Source organism: Ranitomeya variabilis, chromosome 1 (genome assembly GCF_051348905.1).
Source record: "Ranitomeya variabilis isolate aRanVar5 chromosome 1, aRanVar5.hap1, whole genome shotgun sequence".
NCBI classification, from domain to species: domain Eukaryota; kingdom Metazoa; phylum Chordata; class Amphibia; order Anura; family Dendrobatidae; genus Ranitomeya; species Ranitomeya variabilis.
In genome coordinates, this window is record NC_135232.1 from 662,395,874 (window position 1) to 662,413,989 (window position 18,116).

Here is an 18,116-nt window from a genome sequence, read left to right on the forward strand (position 1 = left end):
CATAACACACATTCATACGGTCAGTATTTCGTCAGTATTTCACATCAGTATGTGTAAGCCAAAACCAGGAGGGTGAGAAGTGGTGACGTGTTTCTCAGGGTATGTGCACACGCTGCGGATTTTACTGTGGATCTGCAGCAGTTTTCCATGCGTTGTACAGCACCATGTAAAGGTATGGAAAACAAAATCCACCGTACACATGCTGCGGAAAATACCACGTAGAAACGCTGCATTGTATTTTCTGCAGCATGTCAATTCTTTGTGCAGATTCCGCAGCGTTTTACACCTGCTCCATAATAGGAATCCGCAGGGGTAAAAACGCTGTTGAAAACCGCACAAAAAATGCGGTAATTCCGCCGTAAATCCGTCCTGTGTTTTACCTGCAGATTTTTTGGAATCTGCGTGGGAAAAATCCACGGCAGATTCCGCAACGTGTGCATATAGCCTCATTGTTCCACTGCTGTTTCTGCATTACAAATACTGACCTAATAGTTTAATTCACCAAAACCACTTAAAAAATTGCAGTGAAAAATGTCGTTGCAATATCTGCAGCTTTTTTATTCTTTCATTGCTTTCTACAGGTGAAAACACACTGAAAGAAGTGACACGCTACAGATTTAAAAAGCGCTACAGTTCTGGAATCCAGTCAGAAAACAAACAAGCCTGCAGGAGATTTTGGAAATCTGATGTTTTGCTGGCAATTTGAAAAGCAGCTTTTTGCCATGTTCATATGCAGAATTTTTGCAGCTCTTTCTTCTGCAAATAAGAAGTTTACAGCATTTTGCAGCACAAGCAAAAACTGAGATTTTCAGAAATCTCCTGCACACCCTTTTGTTTTCTCCTGATTGAATTTCACAACTGTAGCCTTTTTTAAATCTGCAGCGACCTTTCAGCAATTTTTTTCACCTGTAGAAAGCAATGAAAAAGTTTAAAAAATGCTGCAAATGTTGCAACGTTGTTTTTCGCTGCGTTTTTTGTGAATAACACTAACTTTAAAATGCATACTGCAAAAAACAAACAGCAAAAGCTCTTAGGGTGTGTGTCCACAATCAGTAAACGCTGCGGGGCAGCTGCTGTGTACTTGTGCAGCGTCCAACCCGCAGCGGCCAGATGTTACAGTATAGTGGATGGGATTTCAAGAAATCCCATGCCCACTATGCGTGCACCAATGCCCCCGGCTCACCCGCAGAGACGGACATGTTGCCAGGCTGCAGCATGTCAATTTATATGGCGTAGACGCGAGTCTCCACAAGAGAAATCTCACTCCTGCAATGTATAGGACGCAGGGATTCCGCACAGATCAATGAACACACGCGGAATCACCTGTGTTCAAAACATGGCAGCACTTTGGACGCAGCACATGTCCCTGCATCCAAGGTGCTGCCATTTCCGGATCCTCTGCACATACCCTATAAAATGGGTGCTTTAACAGCAGTGTTTTTACTGCCAAGAGAGCAGGTTTTGGCTGCAAAAAAAATGCACCAAAAACGCTGATTCCTATGCACACCTGTACTATATGTGTATAGTTTACCCTTATTATTTCACGTGGGAATTAATTTATTTCTATATAATAAATACCCTGATTCAGCAGACAATATTCCTGTCTTGTGTCATCCAGACAGTAGTGACAGGAGGTCTCCCTGTCAGATTACAAGCAGTGATTCAGGGACTGGTCAGAGCCAATGCTGATGGCTGCTGTATGTGACTGTGAAAACTGATCCTACAGCAAACAGCACAGAGCTCCAGGACCACATGAGTAAATCACTGAACTGAGGGGGTCTCAAGGGGGATTTAGGAGACACGTTCTGGGACTACAGAGCAATGCACAGCATTATTCACTGCTGAAAACCCTCTGGGCACTTCATACAGGGGTTGCAGATGCAGGGGGTCCCCTTGTAGGTGGGGGCCCCAGGCATCTGCTTGGTCTGCCTGTGCCAAACGCCGGCCCTGCCTGCCGCTATTAACTAGTTAAATGCCACTGTCAAACGCTGACCCGGCCGGAAATAAGCGCATCGCTGACCCCCGTCATATGATCGGGGGTCAGCTATGCATCAGAATGGTAACCATAGAGGTCCTTGAGACCTCTATGGTTACTGATCCCAGCTAGCTTTGAGCGCCACCCTGTGGTCGACGCTCATAGCAAGCCTGTTATTAAGCTACATAGCAGCGATCTGATGATCGCTGCTATGTAGCAGAGCCGATCGAGTTGTGCCAGTTAAAAAAAATGTGTGAAAAAAATAAAAAAAATATAAAAGTTTAAATCACCCCCCTTTCGCCTCATTCAAAATAAATCAAATTAAAAAAAAAATCAAACCTACACATATTTGGTATCGCCGCGTTCAGAAGCGCCCGATCTATCAATAAAAAAAAGGATTAACATGATCGCTGAACTGTATGTAGCATTATATGCGGCACATTGTTATATGGAACATCTTATGGGTCCATAATGAACTGCATGGAGCATTACATGTGTGGCACATTGTTATATGGAGCATCTTATGGGGCCATAATGAACTGCATGGAGCATTATATGTGGCACATTGTTATATGGAGCATCTATGGGGCCATAATGAACTGTATGGAGCATTATATGTGGCACATTTTTATATGGAGCATCTTATAAGGCCATAATCAGCATTTGTGCAGCATTATATGGGGCAAATATCTGTATGGAGCATCTTATGGGCCATAATCAGCATTTGTGCAGCATTATATGGGGCATAATAGTCTATGGAGCATCTTATGGGGCCATAATCAACATTTGTGCAGCATTATATGGGGCATATTTTAATATGGAGCATCCTATGGGGCCCATCATAAATTTTATGGAGCATTATATGGGCGTATTTTGTATGGAGCATCTTATGGGGCCCATCATGAACTGTATGGAGCATTATATAGGGCTCCTGATTCAATATGGATATTCAAAAACACTTAACCTACTGATGTCTCAATTAATTTTACTTTTATTGGAATATATTTTTATTTTTGACATTTGCCTGTAGCTGCTGCATTTTCCACCCTAGGCTTATACTCAACTCAATAAGTTTTCCCAGTTTTTTATTGCAAAATTAGGGGTCTCAGCTTATACTCGGGTTGGCTTATACTCGAGTATATACGGTAAATAAAGTATATTTCATTTATAGTTCACAATTCTTGATAATATAAAATCAAATTTGAGATCTTTGGTTTCAAAGGTGAATGGATGGACTGTACATGCCTGGTTCCCACCGTGAAGCATGGAGGAGGAGGTGTGATAGTGTGGGGGTGCTTTGCTGGTGACACTGTTGGGGATTTATTGAAAATTGAAGGCATACTGAACCAGCATGGCTACCACAGTATCTTGCAGAGGCATGCTATTCCATCCGGTTTGCGTTTAATTGGACCATCATTTATTTTTCAACAGGACAATGACCCCAAACACACCTCCAGGCTGTGTAAGGGCTATTTGACTAAGAGGGAGAGTGATGGGGTGCTACGCCAGATGACCTGGCCTCCACAGTCACCAGACCTGAACCCAATCGAGATGGTTTGGGGTGAGCTGGACCACAGAGTGAAGGCAAAAGGGCCAATAAGTGCTAAGCATCTCTGGGAACTCCTTCAAGATTGTTGGAAGACCATTCCCAGTGACTACCTCTTGAAGCTCATCAAGAGAATGCCAAGAGTGTGCAAAGCAGTCATCAAAGCAAAAGGTGGCTACTTTGAAGAACCTAGAATATAAGACATAATTTCAGTTGTTTCACACTTTTTTGTTAAGTATATAATTCCACATGTGTTAATTCATAGTTTTGATGCCTTCAGTGTGAATGTACAATTTTCATAGTCATGAAAATACAGAAAAATCTTTAAATGAGAAGGTGTGTCCAAACTTTTGGTCTGTACTGTATACAGTCCTTCCTGCTTCCTGCCCTTGTTAACGGTTTCCTGCGGCATGCCTAGTGCTTGCCTGCCAATAGCTGGGAGGCATCTTGTTTAAAAGACACCCTCCTCAATTGGGAGGGGCCAAAGCAACAAGTTTAATTACTGGATAGAGATGCCCTTAGTTTGGTTGACTGGGACAATAAAATGGGAATAAAAGGACAAGAAATAGGAAAAACCCAATTTGGCTAAACAAAGAAGTAAGAGGGGCAATTAACAGTAAAAAGAAAGCATTCAAACTACTAAGGCAGGATGGCATCGTTGAAGCTCTAAAAAACTATAGGGAGAAAAATACTTTATCTAAAAAACTAATTAAAGCTGCCAAAAAGGAAACAGAGAAGTACATTGCTAAGGAGAGTAAAACTAATCCCAAACTGTTCTTCAACTATAACAATAGTAAAAGAATCATAAGTGTAGGCCCCTTAAAAAATTGTGAGGAAAGAATGGTTGTAGATGACGAGGAGAGGAAAAAGCTAATATATTAATCCTATATTAAGGGTCACTAATCTAACCCAAGAAGAGGTGCAAAACTGGCTAAATATGATTAAAATAGATAAATCTCCGGGTCTGGATGGCATACACCCACGAGTACTAAGAGAACTAAGTAATGTAATAGACAAACCATTATTTCTTATATTTAGGGACTCTATAGCGACGGGGTCTGTTTCACTGGACTGGCGCATAGCAAATGTGGTAGCAATATTCAAAAAGGGCTCTAAAAGTGAACCTGGAAATTATAAGCCAGTAAGTCCAACCTGTATTGTTGGAAAAAAAATTTGAAAGGTTTCTGAGGGATGTTATTCTGGATTATCTCAATGAGAATAACTGTATAACTCCATATCAGCATGGGTTTATGAGGAATCACTCCTGTCAAACCAATCTAATCAGCTTTTATGAAGAGGTAAGCTATAGACTGGATCAAGGTGAGTCATTGGGCGTGGTATATCTTGATTTTTCCAAAGCGTTTGATACTGTGCCACACAAGCGGTTGGTACACAAAATGAGAATGCTGGGTCTGGGGGAAAATGTGTGTAAATGGGTAAGTAACTGGCTTAGTGATAGAAAGCAGAGGGTGGTTATAAATGGTATATTATCACCATTACACACTGAATATAATGGAACTAGAGCGAGTACAAAGGAGGGCAACAAAATTAATAAAGAGGAAGGGGGAACTACAATACCCAGAGAGATTAGCAAAATTAGGATTATTTAGTCTAGAAAAAAGATGACTGAGGGGCCATCTAATAACCATGTGTAAGTATATAAGGGGACAATACAAATATATATCAAAGGATCTGTTTATACCAAGGAAGGTGACGGTCACAAGGGGGCATTCTCTGCTTCTAGAGGAGATGGTTTTTCCACCAACACAGAAGAGGATTCTTTACTGTTAGGACAGTGAGAATCTGGATTTCCTTGCCTGAGGAGGTGGTGATCGCGAACTCAGTCACGGGGTTCAAGAGAGGCCTGGATGTCTTCCTGGAGCATAACAATATTGTATCTTACAGTGATTAGGATCTTTAGAAGGACTTAGATCTGGGGATTTACCGTATTTTGACGGAATATAGGCTGAACTAGATGGACAAATGTCTTTTTTCATTACTATGTAACTAGTGAGTTGTTAGGTCCCCTGGTCCTGGTGTGGCCAGTGTCCTAAACCCATAAACCCTGGTTCTAGTGCAGTCAAGACCCAACCTAATCTCCTGGTCCGTGTGCCTCTGAGATCTGAACCCCCAGCCCTTGAGTGGCCAGTGCCTGAATCTTGTCGCCTGGTCCATGTGTGATTAGTTCCTGAATCATTATGCTAGACCAGTGTGTCTGAACTTGTGCTTATCCGAGAATTCCGTGTATTCAGACTGTCCGATCAGTCTCCAAATCAGTCCTGTCTGAGACTCTGTGTCGGTAACCATTCTATGCATGGATTCTGAAACTAGTAGTCTGAACGGAGCTCGAGTCCATGACATGTCAGTAACTGCTCTGCAGTGGATCCAAAACCTAGTAGTCTGAACGGAGCCCCGAGTCCCATCCGTGCCTGCGTACATGACCCCTGGGGACAGCAGATATAGTACTGGATACTGACTAGGAGTGGTAAGTAGGGGCTAACTGCAGCTCCCTCCTAGGCAAGCCTGGCCCAGTGGGTCTACAAACCACGTGTGCCACCTGCGAGCTTAACAATATACTAAGATTAAAACCAAGTTTTTATAAATTAATCAGAAATGATAAGGAGTTTTCTTAACAATTAAGGTAAGATTAGAATGACTGATAACACCTCTATACACAGCTGATGACACAAGATCCACCATTCACGAAAGGTGATATCACAGCTGACCCTTCGCCATCTCCCTTAACAATGACCTCTGCACCTGCTCACTAGACACATCAATACAAAAACTTGGTTGGGATCTGCCCATTGTGGCTATCAAATGTGTTGTTTCCTGGAACAATGGGAAATTAAAAGTCTAAAAAAAAAGCCTCTGTGACCAGTGACCAGTGTGAAATTTTAAGAGTCGTATTTTTCATTTTTAATACAGACTATATTATGTAAAATGAATGCTATTTTTTAATTCATTTAACACAAAAACCTTTTTGCAGTTAAAGATTCTTTGATTATAGCTTCCCTTTAAAAGGTGAGCACCCCCTATTTGGTATCTCTGCTTTGTATACAAATCTGTATAACGCATTACACAAGGCGCCGTCCGCTTTCTGTTGTTTTACTTTATTTATAGGAATCTTACTGGATTCTTATAACTAACCTGTTTGACACATGGCAACAATTACTTCATTTGACACTCAGCTTTCCTTGTCTGCTAAATCTCTGCTGAATGCAGAGGAACATCCCACGCTCCTATATAGCTATAATTAGGCAGATGTGCTTTTGACGACTGTGGGATAGTGAGTGATAACCACTGTGACATATATAATGCCAGCTGTATGAGGCACACAGTAAAGTTTAGAAATCTTGATATTATGAAGTAAGCATTATAGACATGTTAAGAAGTGGTCAACAGGTGACATTGGAAAACAGCATTGTATTGTAAAATGAGAATAAATGTATAAAAAGTAGTATAACTATATAAATAACTGCATGAAATACAAGCAAATGGAAGGTTACAAAAGTACAGCAGAAAAAAACAGATTATATAAATGAACAGATAAGGATCCCTTTTTGAAATAATTTTTTATATAACATCATTAACCATTACCCATGTAAAAAAAACTCCCCCAGTTGTGCAGAATATATGCATTGATTGTATATACATATATACCGGTAAATAAAAGTCAGAGGCTGGCTTACCTTAGCCATCATAGCTGCATATGCTGTATACAAGGGGTCATCCTCGAGCTTGCTGTGAAGAAAATAAAGTTAATAAATAACAATATTATCTATAGAATACAAAACTTCTATTGGGTTCTTGGAACCCTAGATACAGAAAATGCACAAAAAAAGTATCCCAGCGACTCATCCTTTATCCCCTTGTTTATTTTTATACTATTTTGATTCGTTTTGGAAATATAATAGAAAACTTTATCTGGCTGTAAGACAGGTAGCAGCAGTAGAGCCCTATCTGCAGTAATACACAATTATTATTAAGCTCTGGGAATACAATACAGTTAAGTTCATATATATTTGGAAAGAGACAACATTTTTCTAATTTTGGTTATAGACATTACCACAATGAATTTTAAACAAAACAATTCAGATGCAGTTGAAGTTCAGACTTTCAGCTTTCATTTGAGGGTATCCACATTAAAATTGGATGAAGAATTTTTGGAATTTCAGCTTCTTAACATGTGCCACCCTGTTTTTAAAGGGACCAAAAGTAATTGGACAGATTCAATAATTTTAAATAAAATGTTCATTTCTAGTACTTGGTTGAAAACCCTTGGTTGGCAATGACTGCCTGAAGTCTTGAACTCATGGACATCACCAGACGCTGTGTTTCCTCCTTTTTGATGCTCTGCCAGGCCTTCACTGCAGTGGTTTTCAGTTGCTGTTTGTTTGTGGGCCTTTCTGTCTGAAGTTTACTCTTTAACAAGTGAAATGCATGCTCAATTGGGTTGAGATCAGGTGACTGACTTGGCCATTCAGGAATATTCCACTTCTTTGCTTTAATAAACTCCTGGGTTGCTTTGGCTTTATGTTTTGGGTCATTGTCCATCTGTAGTATGAAACGACGACCAATCAGTTTGGCTGCATTTGGCTGGATCTGAGCACACAGTATGGCGGCTCTGAATACCTCAGAATTCATTTGGCTGCTTCTGTCCTGTGTCACATCATCAATAAACACTAGTGACCGAGTGCCACTGGCAGCCATGCATGCCCATGCCATCACACTGCCTCCGCCGTGTTTTACAGATGATGTGGTATGCTTTGGATCATGAGCTGTACCACGCCTTCGCCATACTTTTCTCTTTCCATCATTCTGGTAGAGGTTGATCTTGGTTTCATCTGTCCAAAAAATGTTCTTCCAGAACTGTGCTGGCTTTTTTAGATGTTTTTTAGCAAAGTCCAGTCTAGCCTTTTTATTCTTGATGCTTATGAGTGGCTTGCACCGTGCAGTGAACCCTCTGTATTTACTTTCATGCAGTCTTCTCTTTATGGTAGATTTGGATATTGATACGCCGACCTCCTGGAGAGTGCTGTTCACTTGGTTGGCTGTTGTGAAGGGGTTTCTCTTCACCATGGAGATTATTCTGCAATCATCCACCATTGTTGTCTTCCGTGGGCGCCCAGGTCTTTTTGCATTGATGAGTTCACCAGCGCTTTCTTTGTTTCTCAGAATGTACCAAACATTTTGCCACTCCTAATATTGTAGCAATTTCTCGGATGGGTTTTTTCTGTTTTCGCAGCTTAAGGATATGTTGTGAATTTGGATTCTGGGCTCCCCCGGTGGCTACTGGTGGAATTGAACTGGTGTCTTCATCTTCTCTGTTCACCTGTTCCCATCAAGATGTGGGAGTCGCTATATAACCTTGCTGCTCTGTTAGTTGCTTGCCGGTCAACAATGTTATCAGAAGCCTCTCTGTGCTTGTTCCTGCTCCTAGACAACTACTAGATAAGTTGGACTCTTGTCCATGTTTGTTTTTGCATTTTGTTCCAGTTCACAGCTGTAGTTTCGTTACTGTGTCTGGAAAGCTCTTGTGAACGGGAATTGCCACTCTGGTGTTATGAGTTAATGCCAGAGTTTTAAAGTAATTTCTGGATGGTGTTTTTTGATAGGGTTTTCAGCTGACCATGAAAGTGTCCTTTCTGTCTTCTGCTATGTAGTAAGTGGACCTCAAATTTGCTAAACCTATTTTCATACTACGTTTGTTATTTCATCTCAACTCACCGCCAATACATGTGGGGGGCCTCTGTCTCCTTTCGGGGTATTTCTCTAGAGGTGAGCTAGGACTAATATTTTCCTCTGCTAGCTTTATTTAGTCCTCCGGCTGGGCTGGGCATCTAGAATCAACGTAGGCATGCTACCCGGCCACTGCTAGTTGTGCGTTAGGTTTAGTTCATGGTCAGCTCAGTTCCCATCTTCCAAGAGCTAGTTCCTATATATGCTTATGCTATGTTCTCTTGCCATTGAGATCATGACAGTTTGACCAGCCCACAAGGTGTTAATTGTTTGGGCTGAAGCAGGAGAAAAAGAAGTGTTGAAGGGAAATTTTTTTTTTTTCCCCTCAGAGTTTGGCTGCCTAGCCCTTAATTGCTGTCTAGCTGCTTCTTACCTCCTCTTAACTCTTGAATGGCTCTGTGTCCACCTGTTTGTAATGGATCTTCAGAGTGTAACTGCAGGTTTGAATAATCTCGCCACGAAGGTACAAAATTTGCAAGATTTTGTTTGTCATGCACCTGTATCTGAGCCGAGAATTCCTTTGCCGGAATTTTTCTCGGGGAATAGATCCGGGTTTCAGAATTTTCGAAATAATTGCAAATTATTTTTGTCTCTGAAATCTCGCTCTGCCGGAGACCCTGCACAGCAGGTCAGGATTGTGATTTCCTTGCTCCGGGGCGACCCTCAAGACTGGGCTTTTTCATTGACACCAGGGGATCCTGCGTTGCTCAATGTGGATGCGTTTTTTCTGGCCTTGGGGTTGCTTTATGACGAACCTCATTTGGAGCTTCAGGCAGAAAAAACTTTGATGTCCCTATCTCAGGGGCAAGATGAAGCGGAAATTTACTGCCAAAGATTCCGTAAATGGTCTGTGCTTACTCAGTGGAATGAGTGCGCCCTGGCGGCGACTTTCAGAGAGGGTCTCTCTGATGCCATTAAGGATGTTATGGTGGGGTTCCCTGTGCCTGCGGGTCTGAATGAGTCCATGACAATGGCTATTCAGATCGATAGGCGTTTGCGGGAGCGCAAACCAGTGCACCATCTGGCGGTGTCCACTGAGAAGTCGCCAGAGAGTATGCAGTGTGATAGAATTCTGTCCCGAAGCGAGCGGCAGAATTTTAGACGGAAAAATGGGTTGTGTTTCTATTGTGGTGATTCTACTCATGTTATATCAGCATGCTCTAAGCGCACTAAAAAGCTTGGTAAATCTGTTTCCATTTGCACCTTACCGTCTAAATTTATTCTATCTGTGACCCTGATTTGCTCTTTGTCATCTATTACCACGGACGCCTATGTCGACTCTGGCGCCGCTTTGAGTCTTATGGATTGGTCCTTTGCCAAACGCTGTGGGTATGATTTAGAGCCTTTGGAGACTTCTATTCCTCTGAAGGGGATTGACTCCACCCCATTGGCTAATAATAAACCACAATACTGGACACAAGTAACTATGCGTATTAATCCGGATCACCAGGAGATTATTCGCTTTCTGGTGCTGTATAATCTACATGATGATTTGGTGCTAGGATTGCCTTGGCTGCAATCTCACAACCCAGTCCTCGACTGGAGAGCTATGTCTGTGTTGAGCTGGGGATGTAAGGGGGCTCATGGGGATGTACCTGTGGTTTCCATTTCATCATCCATTCCCTCTGAAATTCCTGAGTTCCTGTCTGACTATCGTGACGTCTTTGAAGAATCCAAGCTTGGTTCGTTACCTCCGCACCGAGAGTGCGATTGTGCCATAGATTTAATCCCGGGTAGTAAATACCCAAAGGGTCGTTTATTTAATCTGTCTGTGCCTGAACATGCTGCTATGCGAGAATATATAAAGGAGTCCTTGGAAAAGGGACATATTCGTCCATCGTCATCTCCCTTAGGAGCCGGTTTTTTCTTTGTGTCAAAAAAAGACGGCTCTTTGAGACCATGTATTGATTATCGGCTTTTGAATAAAATCACTGTTAAATATCAATACCCATTGCCGTTGCTGACTGATTTGTTTGCTCGCATAAAGGGGGCCAAGTGGTTCTCTAAGATTGACCTTCGTGGGGCGTATAATTTGGTGCGAATCAGGCAGGGGGATGAGTGGAAAACCGCATTTAATACGCCCGAGGGCCACTTTGAGTATTTAGTGATGCCTTTTGGTCTTTCTAATGCTCCGTCAGTTTTCCAGTCCTTTATGCATGATATTTTTCGCGATTATTTGGATAAATTTATGATTGTGTATCTGGATGATATTCTGATTTTTTCGGATGACTGGGACTCTCATGTCCAGCAAGTCAGGAGGGTTTTTCAGGTTTTGCGGTCTAATTCTTTGTGTGTGAAGGGTTCTAAGTGTGTTTTTGGGGTACAGAGGATTTCCTTTTTGGGATATATTTTTTCCCCCTCTTCCATTGAAATGGATCCTGTCAAGGTTCAAGCTATTTGTGATTGGACGCAGCCCTCTTCTCTTAAGAGTCTTCAGAAATTTTTGGGCTTTGCTAACTTTTATCGTCGATTTATTGCTGGTTTTTCGGATATTGCTAAGCCATTGACCGATTTGACTAAGAAGGGTGCTGATGTTGCTGATTGGTCCCCTGATGCTGTGGAGGCCTTTCGGGAGCTTAAGCGCCGTTTTTCCTCTGCCCCTGTGTTGCGTCAGCCTGATGTTGCTCTACCTTTTCAGGTTGAGGTCGACGCTTCTGAGATCGGAGCTGGGGCAGTGTTGTCGCAGAAAAGTTCTGACTGCTCCGTGATGAGGCCTTGTGCCTTCTTTTCCCGTAAATTTTCGCCCGCTGAGCGGAATTATGATGTTGGGAATCGGGAGCTTTTGGCCATGAAGTGGGCTTTTGAGGAGTGGCGCCATTGGCTCGAGGGGGCCAGACATCAGGTGGTGGTATTGACTGACCACAAAAATTTGATTTATCTTGAGACCGCCAGGCGCCTGAATCCTAGACAGGCGCGCTGGTCATTATTTTTCTCTCGGTTTAATTTTGTGGTGTCATACCTACCGGGTTCTAAGAATGTTAAGGCGGATGCCCTTTCTAGGAGTTTTGAGCCTGACTCGCCTGGTAACTCTGAGCCCACAGGTATCCTTAAGGATGGAGTGGTATTGTCAGCCGTTTCTCCAGACCTGCGGCGGGCCTTGCAGGAGTTTCAGGCGGAGAGACCTGATCGTTGCCCACCTGATAAACTGTTTGTTCCTGATGATTGGACCAGTAGAGTCATCTCTGAGGTTCATTCTTCTGCGTTGGCAGGTCATCCTGGCATTTTTGGTACCAGGGATTTGGTGGCAAGGTCCTTCTGGTGGCCTTCCCTGTCGCGAGATGTGCGAGGCTTTGTGCAGTCTTGTGACGTTTGTGCTCGGGCCAAGCCTTGTTGTTCTCGGGCTAGTGGATTATTGTTGCCCTTGCCTATTCCTAAGAGGCCTTGGACGCACATCTCGATGGATTTTATTTCAGATCTGCCTGTTTCTCAGAAGATGTCTGTCATCTGGGTGGTGTGTGACCGTTTTTCTAAGATGGTCCATTTGGTTCCTCTGCCCAAGTTACCTTCTTCTTCCGATTTGGTTCCTCTGTTTTTTCAAAGTGTTGTTCGTTTGCATGGTATTCCTGAGAATATCGTTTCTGACAGAGGGACCCAATTCGTGTCTAGATTTTGGCGGGCATTCTGTGCTAGGATGGGCATAGATTTATCTTTTTCGTCCGCTTTCCATCCTCAGACGAATGGCCAGACCGAGCGGATTAATCAGACCCTGGAGACATATCTGAGGTGTTTTGTGTCTGCTGACCAGGATGATTGGGTTGCTTTTTTGCCATTGGCGGAGTTCGCTCTCAATAATCGGGCCAGCTCTGCCACTTTGGTGTCCCCGTTTTTCTGTAATTCGGGGTTTCATCCTCGATTTTCCTCTGGTCAGGTGGAATCTTCGGATTGTCCTGGAGTGGATGCTCTGGTGGAGAGATTGCATCGGATCTGGGGGCAGGTGGTGGACAATTTGAGGTTGTCCCAGGAGAAGACTCAGCTTTTTGCCAACCGCCACCGTCGTGTTGGTCCTCGGCTTTCTGTTGGGGATTTGGTGTGGTTGTCTTCTCGTTTTGTCCCTATGAGGGTCTCTTCTCCTAAGTTTAAGCCTCGGTTTATTGGCCCGTATAAGATATTGGAGATTCTTAACCCTGTTTCCTTCCGTTTGGACCTCCCTGCATCCTTTTCTATTCATAACGTTTTTCATCGGTCATTATTGCGCAGGTATGAGGTACCGGTTGTGCCTTCCGTTGAGCCTCCTGCTCCGGTGTTGGTTGAGGGTGAGTTGGAGTACGTTGTGGAGAAAATCTTGGACTCTCGTGTTTCCAGACGGAGACTCCAGTATCTGGTCAAGTGGAAGGGATACGGCCAGGAGGATAATTCTTGGGTGAATGCATCTGATGTTCATGCCTCCGATCTGGTTCGTGTCTTTCATAGGGCCCATCCTGATCGCCCTGGTGGTTCTGGTGAGGGTTCGGTGCCCCCTCCTTGAGGGGGGGGTACTGTTGTGAATTTGGATTCTGGGCTCCCCCGGTGGCTACTGGTGGAATTGAACTGGTGTCTTCATCTTCTCTGTTCACCTGTTCCCATCAAGATGTGGGAGTCGCTATATAACCTTGCTGCTCTGTTAGTTGCTTGCCGGTCAACAATGTTATCAGAAGCCTCTCTGTGCTTGTTCCTGCTCCTAGACAACTACTAGATAAGTTGGACTCTTGTCCATGTTTGTTTTTGCATTTTGTTCCAGTTCACAGCTGTAGTTTCGTTACTGTGTCTGGAAAGCTCTTGTGAACGGGAATTGCCACTCTGGTGTTATGAGTTAATGCCAGAGTTTTAAAGTAATTTCTGGATGGTGTTTTTTGATAGGGTTTTCAGCTGACCATGAAAGTGTCCTTTCTGTCTTCTGCTATGTAGTAAGTGGACCTCAAATTTGCTAAACCTATTTTCATACTACGTTTGTTATTTCATCTCAACTCACCGCCAATACATGTGGGGGGCCTCTGTCTCCTTTCGGGGTATTTCTCTAGAGGTGAGCTAGGACTAATATTTTCCTCTGCTAGCTTTATTTAGTCCTCCGGCTGGGCTGGGCATCTAGAATCAACGTAGGCATGCTACCCGGCCACTGCTAGTTGTGCGTTAGGTTTAGTTCATGGTCAGCTCAGTTCCCATCTTCCAAGAGCTAGTTCCTATATATGCTTATGCTATGTTCTCTTGCCATTGAGATCATGACAGGATAGCTTATTTCACCTGCATGGAGAGCTCCTTTGACCGCATGTTTACTTCACAGCAAAACCTTCCAAATGCAAGCACCACACCTCAAATCTACTACAGGCCTTTTATCTGCTTAATTGAGAATGACATAACGAGGGGATTGCCCACACCTGTCCATGAAATAGCTTTGGAGTCAATTGTCCAATTACTTTTGGTCCCTTTAAAAACAGGGTGGCACATGTTAAGGAGCTGAAACTCCTAAACCCTTCATCCAATTTTAATGTGGATACCCTCAAATGAAAGCTGAAAGTCTGAACTTCAACTGCATCTGAATTGTTTTGTTTAAAATTCATTGTGGTAATGTCTATAACCAAAATTAGAAAAATGTTGTCTCTGTCCAAATATATATGGACTTAACTGTATTTAGGGCCTATTCTAAAGACAGAACATCAATATTAGTTCAGGGGTGTCCGGCTCTAAGCATCCCTGCTGTTCACAATTCTGAAGAAGCCTCAGGGTACCATGTCCTTTTCATTGCAACAATTTCTCCTTAGGGAACTGTTAGTTGGGCCTGTGCTTCAGACAAAGCTCCAATACCAAGCACAGACATTACTACTTCCTTTAGAGTGGGTGGCGGAGGGCACAGTTGATTAGGGAAAAAAAATGGAAGGGATCGGTATCTTCATTCTATAAAATGCAGATCCTGGACCACAACCGACATAAGGCAGCATTCACACATCCATGATGCAAGGACCAGCCTCAGTCTTCTTACCTGAACTCAACAGTCTGATAAGCATATATGAGGCTGTCAAGTTCTGCTCAGGGGACCCCCAGCCAGTTCATCCATTGTGGTCCGTACTTCCAATCTGGTTTTAAAGGGAAGTCTGTCAGTAGGATCAACCTTATTAAGCCATTTATATGGACATGCAGATTGTAGGATGCTGAGGAAAATGATACTTTGATATCTGCGATCCAATGTCTTATTCCAGAGAAATCCATGTTTTTCTTATATGTAAATTATCTGTTAAGATCTATGGGCCGGACACAGATCTCCCTACGAATCTGCCTTATTTTAAATGAAAGGAGGCGTTACCAGTGTGAGAAATGTAGAACAGGGGAGCAAACTGTCAGTCATTACATGTCTCACACTGGTAACACCTTTTATAAGCCCTGGAGGCGGATTCTCAGGGAGATTTATGTCCGGCCCATAGATCTCAACACCTAATTTACATATTTAAAAAAAAAAGATTTTTCTGAAATTAGACATTGGATCTGAGATATGAATGTATCATTATATTCAGCATCCTATGACCCACATGCCAAATTAGATGACTTAGGAGGGTTGATCCTACTTACAGATTTGCTTTAATGCTATGTAAAATTCTAGCAATACATCTACAATTATTAGATCAGAATGTGCCTTTTATTATATTTCGTACATCACCTTTTCACTAGAATTTTTATCAACATTTAAAAATGAAAAAAATCTCCTGTAATTAGGAGGTAATTGAGTTTTCTGAATCTCTTCTATGAAGTTGTTTGTGTACCTCCAGATATATAGTAAAACTATTATAGTTCAGGTGTCTGCATTATATTATTTATTTTACATCACCTTCATAAGCTATTTTACCGTCAATAAGAGCATGGACCGGTATGGATACAGCAACACAGTCTGACTGTATTTTGTGCCAGCCTGGAAAAAAAATCACTAATGCAAGCAATTTAGATAAACTACTAGGCTGCCGTCACACTAGCAGTATTTGGTCAGTATTTTACATCAGTATTTGTAAGCCAAAACCAGGAGTGGAACAATTAGAGGAAAAGTATAATGGAAACTGTCATGGTTCTCAATGGCAAGAGAACGTAATAAAGCATACAAAAGGACTAGCTCTTGGAAGATGGGAACTCGAGCTGACCATGAGCTAAACCTACCGCACAACTAACAGTGACCGGGTAGCGTGCCTACGTTTTATCCCTAGACGCCCAGCGCCAGCCGGAGAACTGACTGACCCTAGCAGAGGAAAATACAGACCTGGCTTACCTCTAGAGAAATTTTCCCCAAAAGGCAGACAGTAGCCCCCACATATATTGGCGGTGATTTTAGAGGAAATTGACATACGAAGTATGAAGATAGGTTTAGCAAATTGAGGTCCGCTTACTAGATAGTAGGAAGACAGAAAAGGGAACTTCACGGTCAGCTGAAAACCCTTTCAAAATACCATCCTGAAATTACTTTAAGACTCTAATATCAACTCATGACACCAGAGTGGCAATTTCAGCTCACAAGAGCTTCCAGCCTCAGAAATATTCAATCACAGAGAACTGGAACAAAAATGCAAAACAAACTTAGGACAACAAGTCCAACTTAGCTGATAGTAGTCTAGGAGCAGGAACATGCAACAGAAAGGCTTCTGGTAACATTGTTGGCCGGCATAGAAATGACTGAGGAGCAAGGCTAAATAGAAAACTCCCACATCCAGATGGAAAACAGGTGAACAGAGGAGATGAAGCACACAAGTGCAGTACCACCAGAAACCACCGGGGGAGCCCAGAAACCAAATTCACAACAGTACCCCCCCCTCAAGGAGGGGGCACCGAACCCTCACCAGAACCACCAGGGCGATCAGGATGAGCCCTATGAAAGGCACGGACCAAATCGGAGGCATGAACATCAGAGGCTGTCACCCAAGAGTTATCCTCCTGACCGTAGCCCTTCCACTTGACCAGATACTGAAGTCTCCGTCTGGAAACACGGGAGTCCAAGATCTTCTCGACAACGTACTCCAACTCACCCTCAACCAACACCGGAGCAGGAGGCTCAACGGAAGGCACAACCGGTACCTCATACCTGTGCAACAATGACCGATGGAAGACATTATGAATAGAAAAAGATGCAGGGAGGTCCAAACGAAAGGACACAGGGTTAAGAATCTCCAATATCTTGTACGGGCCGATGAACCGAGGCTTAAACTTAGGAGAAGAAACCTTCATAGGGACAAAACGAGAAGATAACCACACCAAGTCCCCAACACAAAGACGAGGACCAACACGATGACGGCGGTTGGCAAAATGCTGAGTCTTCTCCTGGGACAACTTCAAATTGTCCACCACATGCCCCCAAATCTGATGCAACCTCTCCACCACAGCATCCACTCCAGGACAATCCGAAGACTCCACCTGACCGGAAGAGAAACGAGGATGAAACCCCGAATTACAGAAGAAAGGAGAAACCAAGGTGGCAGAACTAGCCCGATTATTAAGGGCAAACTCCGCCAAGGGCAAAAAGGCAACCCAATCATCCTGATCCGCAGACACAAAACACCTCAAATAAGTCTCCAAGGTCTGATTAGTTCGCTCGGTCTGGCCATTAGTCTGAGGATGGAAAGCAGACGAAAAAGACAAATCAATGCCCATCCTAGCACAGAACGCTCGCCAAAATCTAGACACGAATTGGGTTCCCCTGTCAGAAACGATATTCTCCGGAATACCATGCAAGCGCACCACATTTTGAAAAAACAGAGGAACCAGCTCGGATGAGGAAGGCAATTTGGGCAAGGGAACCAAATGGACCATCTTAGAGAAACGGTCACACACCACCCAGATGACAGACATCTTCTGAGAAACAGGGAGATCAGAAATAAAATCCATGGAGATGTGAGTCCAAGGCCTCTT

At 43.1% G+C, this 18,116-nt stretch overlaps 1 protein-coding gene across 11 annotated transcripts in view; it reads right to left on the minus strand.

Annotated features, from left to right (window-relative positions):
- RYR3 (ryanodine receptor 3) overlaps positions 1-18,116 on the minus strand; it is a 978,540-nt gene that overhangs the window by 208,234 nt on the left and 752,190 nt on the right. For all 11 annotated transcript variants that reach the window (XM_077263521.1, XM_077263512.1, XM_077263503.1 and 8 more), the window contains one exon: positions 7,214-7,265. In XM_077263521.1, coding sequence (XP_077119636.1) covers positions 7,214-7,265 — 52 coding nt within the window. The remainder of the gene's footprint in view (positions 1-7,213; positions 7,266-18,116) is intronic.